Source organism: Dama dama, chromosome 29 (genome assembly GCF_033118175.1).
Source record: "Dama dama isolate Ldn47 chromosome 29, ASM3311817v1, whole genome shotgun sequence".
Taxonomy (NCBI): Eukaryota; Metazoa; Chordata; class Mammalia; order Artiodactyla; family Cervidae; genus Dama; species Dama dama.
In genome coordinates this window covers 33,152,009-33,158,008 of record NC_083709.1, presented here as the reverse complement: position 1 = coordinate 33,158,008, position 6,000 = coordinate 33,152,009, and the positions used below count along the sequence as shown (strand labels likewise).

At 47.4% G+C, this 6,000-nt stretch overlaps 1 protein-coding gene across 1 annotated transcript in view; it reads right to left on the bottom strand.

Annotated features, from left to right (window-relative positions):
• Positions 1–2,648: 2,648 nt before the first annotated feature.
• The window catches only part of LOC133048812 (splicing factor U2AF 65 kDa subunit-like), a 50,702-nt gene continuing 47,350 nt past the window's right edge, over positions 2,649–6,000 (bottom strand). Inside the window, exon 2 of the mRNA XM_061132595.1 lies at positions 2,649–3,814. Within this exon, the coding sequence (XP_060988578.1) occupies positions 3,452–3,790 (339 nt within the window). The 5' untranslated portion in view covers positions 3,791–3,814 and the 3' untranslated portion in view covers positions 2,649–3,451. The remainder of the gene's footprint in view (positions 3,815–6,000) is intronic.

Genomic DNA, 6,000 nt, shown 5'->3' with positions numbered 1-6,000 from the left:
GGGTTCCCTGGCCGCGCGCCCGCTCAGACTGCTTTGGCTACTTCCGGCCGCCGCCTCCTACCCTAACCTAATCAAGGCCTGGCTGCCCGCCCCGCCCCGCCCCGCCCCACCCCGCCCCGGCTCCGCCCCTGCCCGCCTGCGCGCCCGCCAGGTGCCCCTCCCCCCAGGGTCTGGCTGCCAGACCCGCCGGCCACTTCCGGACCCCAGAGGAAAGCATCCGGAGCGGTGACTGTGGCTGCTTCCGAAAACACCCCAAGAGAGGGTTTCACCGACTCCCCCAACTCTTCCCAACTTTTCGGATATTAGCTCTTCCACGCTCGGATGTTATTGGAGGTCCTCGCCTTCCTCTGCACCCAGCCCCCGCTAGGAATCCGGCTTCTTCTGAAAATTCAAGCCGTCCCTTTACTGCCTGCGGGGATGCTCCCCGCTCTTCTCCGCCGGCCCAGTGTGGCCAGGCCTTTCGTGTATAGTCACTCCTTTTAAGGCATCAGACAGTTCATACTGGAGAGGAACCTTACAAATGGGATGAGTGTGGCAAGGCCTGTCGTGTAAAATCACTCCTTTGAAGGCATCAGACAGTTCATACTGGTGAGAAACCTTACAGATGTGATGAGTGTGGAAAAGTCTTTGGTTAAAAACCACATCTTCGACATCATTGGAGAAGTCATACTGGAGAGAGACCTTTCAGGTGTCATGAGTGTGGCAAGTGTTTCAGTCAAAATTCACACCTTACAAGTCATCGGGGAATACATATAGAGAAACCTTTCAGATGTTTCGAGTGTGGAAAATCCTTTACTCAGGTCTCAGCACTGACTGAACATCAGAAAATCCATACATGAGAGAAACTTGTGTGAATGTGGTATATGGTAGAAGTCTTTAAAACTCAAATTTGAACTTCACTCCCTACTGTTGGTCAGAGAATTCATACTACTGAGAAACCATACAAACATCAGGAGTGTGGCAACACCTTAGGCTTGATGAGAACATCCATACCGGATAGAAGCCAGATATATATGTGTTTATTAGTCAGGTCTTTAGAACAGGAATTCATTCGAGAAAGATTCTTCACCAGCTTCACAAATGTGAAAAAAGAAAAGAACCCTATCCTTAGGGCTCACGTCTCGCCAGTAGGCTCAGAGTATTTATCCTGGAGAAAACACACAGCAATGTCATGCGTGAGGCAAGGATCTTACCCAAAAGTCACAAGATAGGAATGTAGTGGAGCCATACTTCCCAGGCTCAGTGGTTGTGGCAAATCCTTTACGTCTTTCTATGTGTTCTCTGATGACTTTAGTTCAGATACTCAGTAACTGCAGTCAGTCCATATTTGAAGAGAAGCCAGAGAGATCTTTTCGTGTAAAAGAAACCCAAATTCTAACTCAGCAAAGATGCTTCTTTAGGACAGTAGTCCACCACTTTTATGTTCTCCTGGCTTTCTGTATAAAGTCACTGTTTCTTGCCACCAGCCCTCCCCCAAAATTACCACTGGGTCATTCCGATAATTTTTATGCTTCTCTTGTCTATAGTTCCCTCTTTATGTGAAATATTTAATGAGCAAGATAAAGGCCCTAATCCTCACTTCCTTGACCACTCACCTTCTCTTATACACCCCCACGGATAAATGAGGAAGCAATGTGTTTCCCACTCTTTGATAAGTTCTGTAAGTTAAGCTTCCCTTCTTCCTTGTTCTAAGGATACACAGGAGAACTTTGTTATACGGAGGCTCAATAATAATCAACTCCTGGTCTTTACCATCAGCTGGTCCTCTGAACTGCCATGGGGCTGGGGTTGCTGTTTAATTGTGGTTCTTGTTTCCTCAAGTCTTTCATGAAATAAAAATTAGTAGGAAGGAGGGAAGGAGAGTGGGAAGGAAAAAGTCAAGTGAGAAGGCAAAAGAAACTGGGAATCTCAGTTTCCGTGAAAACGCCATGGTTTACCATGGGGATGGTTTCTTTCCTTGCAGTTCCTAAGGGTGAATCGGAACCACTTGGGAGAGCTGTGACCTGTGGTCAGCTCTATTTTTGACTGCAGGTGACTTCCTGTTCTGATTTTGCTTTTTGAATGCCTAGGAAATCAAGGACAAGCAGACATTCCCTCCCTTCCCAACTGTAGCTTCTCATGCCGCCGTTCCACAAGGAGTAGAGGTTTCCCGTGTTTCTGTGTAGAATCTCCCAATACTTGCATATTTTCTTCCAGCTCGTTCTGGAGTCCGGTGAAACATACGGGAAATTTGCAGGAGATGGAGTCCATCAGCCAGGCATCAATCTGGAAAGATTTGTGGCCATGTCCATATAAAGAGACCATAGTTGTCCGCTAACTGTATACATACGGCATCCGGGAATATAAACTCACAGCCTGTGCCTTCAAAACCACATGCTACCTACCCAGGGAGGTAGAGGCGTGGTTCACGACATGTGGGTTGTGACCCGGAGGAGGCTGCCAACTTTTGGCAGGTGGGCAGCTAGAGATGAATTGTGTGCCTGCTGCAATTTCCTTTCTCTGAGATTGCCTTGGGTGTACACATGCACATACTCTCTAGGCCATAATATATACCCGGCGTGGAGCTGGAGCAATGAATGCTGATGAAGACTTGGACCCATACATAGACATATTCCTGTCTCGTCATTTTGCGGGCACATTCTTCCATCTGTCTTTATTTCAAATACATTACAGATACATGTGTATATATTTCATGGACCCATGCAAGTTTTGTAATTTCTATCAACCATGTGTGTGTCCTGCAGCCCCAGTGGGGAAAACAGACCGTGAGCAAATAGGTTGATCTAGCCAGGGAGGTTATAGGTGGTGGTTTTTCTTTTTTTCTTTTTCTAATACAACAAATTGTTTAATGAGCAAATTCGTCTTAGCAAATATGAAAGTGCCACAGAGAGGAGGAGAGGGACAGGGCCCACGGGGTGGAGGGCAGGCCCGGGAGACTAGAGAGAATCAACTAGGGAAGAAACCAGGACACCGGGGCGAGGACCAGAGGCCAGGAGGACGGGACCTGTGGTCCTGAGAGGGAAGGGGCAAGGTACCAGGCCGGACAACCAAATTCAAAAGAGTTTGGCCGTCAAATAGAAACACACTGTGTTTCCACGGTGGGGAAGGGTAAGAGACAGGGGGTATCCCGCAGAAGACTGCTTCAGGGAGGGGATGTGGGGGACCGACCCCGCCCCGCTGTCTCCCCCTCCCCGCCCTTCCCCCTGTGTCTGTGCCGTGCCTGCATCTGTGCGGGTCTGCGTGCGCACTTACCCGGGCCCCGCCCCGCCCCGCCCCGCGCCCAGCCCACCCCCAGCCTTCACTGCTGCCATTCCAGTTGCTGCCGGCTGTCATTCGGCTCACACTCCTCTGCCCAGCGTCTGCAGAGCGTTACGGGGGAGGGGGGAAATGGGGGGAGCAGGAGGGGGGAGACGCCCCCAGCCAGCTCCGCCGCTGCGCTGCCCCGCCACCTCTACCAGAAGTCCCGGCGGTGGTAAGAGTCGGGGTCACAGTATTTTGTGACCACCACTCTGTTGGCGAACTTGCGACCCGCCAGGCCCTGCATGGCTTTCTGGCAGTCAAACACAGAGGTGAACTCCACGAAGATCTTCCCGCAGCCGGGCACCTCCACGCCGTCCACGGGCCGTGGGATCTCCATGGACTGGACGAGCCCGTACTTCCCGCACTCGTCGCGCACGTCCTCCACGATCTCCTCGTACTCCTCGTCGTCCAGCAGCTCGGCCGGCAGCACCATGTTCATCAGGCACAGCACCTCCGTCGGCTGCCCGCCCATCTGCACCTGCGAGCTCATCCTTTACTCAGGTCTCAGCACTCACTGAACATCAGAAAATCCATACATGAGAGAAACTTGTGTGAATATGGTATATGGTAGAAGTCTTTAATACTCAAATTTGAACTTCACACCCTACTGTTGGTCAGAGAATTCATACTACTGAGAAACCATACAAATATCAGTAGTGTGGCAACACCTTAGGCTTGATGAGAACTTTCATACCGGATAGAAGCCAGATATATATGTGTTTATTAGTCAGGTCTTTAGAACATGAATTCATTCGAGAAAGATTCTTCACCAGCTTCACAAATGTGAAAAAAGAAAAGAACCCTATCCTTAGAGCTCACGTCTCGCCAGTAGGCTCAGAGTATTTATCCTGGAGAAAACACACAGCAATGTCATGCATGCGGCAAGGATCTTACCCAAAAGTCACAAGATAGGAATGTAGTGGAGCCATACTTCCCAGGCTCAGTGGTTGTGGCAAATCCTTTACGTCTTTCTATGTGTTCTCTGATGACTTTAGTTCAGATACTCAGTAACTGCAGTAAGTCCATATTTGGAGAGAAGCCAGAGAGATCTTTTCGTGTAAAAGAAACCCAAATTCTAACTCAGCAAAAATGTTTCTTTAGGACAGTAGTCCACCATCTTTTTGGTCTCCTGGCTTTCTGAAGAAGGTCACTATTTCTTGCCCAACAGCAACCACAAAAAATTACCACCGGTTAATTCTGATATTTTTCATGCTTCTCTTGCCTATAGTTCCCTCTTTATGTGAAATATTTAATGAGCAAGATAAAGGCCCTAATCCTCACTTCCTTGACCACTCACCTTCTCTTATACACCCCCACGGATAAATGAGGAAGCAATGTGTTTCCCACTCTTTGATAATTTCTATATGTTAAGTTTCTCTTGTTCTTTATTCTAAGAATACGCAAGAGAACTAGCTTATGTGGAGGCTTAATAATAATCAACTCCTGGGCTTTACAATCAGCTGGTACTCTGAGTTGCCATGGGGCTGGGGTTGCTGTTTAATTGTGGTTCTTGTTTCCTCAAGTCTTTCATGAAATAAAAATTAGTAGGAAGGAGGGAAGGAAAATTTGAGGAAAAACCGATAAGGTAAAAGAAACTGTGAATGTCAGTTTCAGTTAAAATGGCATGGTTTAACATGGGGATGGTTTGTTTCCCTCCAGTTCCTAAGGCTGAATCAGCACCACTTTGGAGAAAGCTCCTGTGGTCAGCTGTATTTTTGACTGCAGTTCCTTTTTAGAAATTGGTTTTTGAATGCCTAGGAAATCAAGGAAAAGCGGACATTCCCTCCCTTCCCAATTGTAGCTTCTCATGCCGCCGTTCCACAAGGAGTAGAGGTTTCCCATGTTTCTGTGTAGAATCTCCCAATACTTGCATATTTTCTTCCAGCTCGTTCTGGAGTCCGGTGAAACATATGGGAAATTTGCAGGAGGTTGAGTCTATCAGCCAGGCATCAATCTGGAATGATTTGTGGCCATGTACATATAAAAAGACCATAGTTGTCTGTTAACTGCATTCATATGGTGTCTGGGAATATAAACTCACAGCCTTTGCCTTCAAAACCACATGCTACCTACCCAGGGAGGTAGAGGCGTGGTTCACAACATGTGGGTTGTGACCCGGAGGAGCCTGCCAACTTTTGGCAGGTGGGCAGCTAGAGATGAATTGTGTGCCTGCTGCAATTTCCTTTCTCTGAGATTCCCGTGGGTGTACACATGCACATCCTCTCTAGGCCATAATATATACCCGGCATGGAGCTGGAGCAATGCTGATGAAGACTTGGACCCATACGTAGACATATTCCTGTCTCGTCATTTTGTGGGCACATTCTTCCATCTGTCTTCATTTTAAATACATTAGAGATACATGTTTATATATTTCATGGACCTATGCAATTTTTGTAATTTCTATCAACCATGTGTGTGTCTTACAGCCTCTATGGGGAAACCGGACCATCTGCAAGTCGGTATATTTAGCCAAGGAGGTGGGATCTGACTAACATCAGGGAATTAATTTCAGACTAGAATATTTGTTCTAATTTTGATTTAACAGGAGTACGGGGTGTGGGGGATTCACTACTTGTATAGTGGTCTTTCTGGTTCTTGTATCAGAAGCAAATTTCCCAAATCTTTTCTAATCAATGATTTTTATTGTTCATTCTATAAATCCAACATCCCCAGTAACTTTATCTTAGCATTGTAATA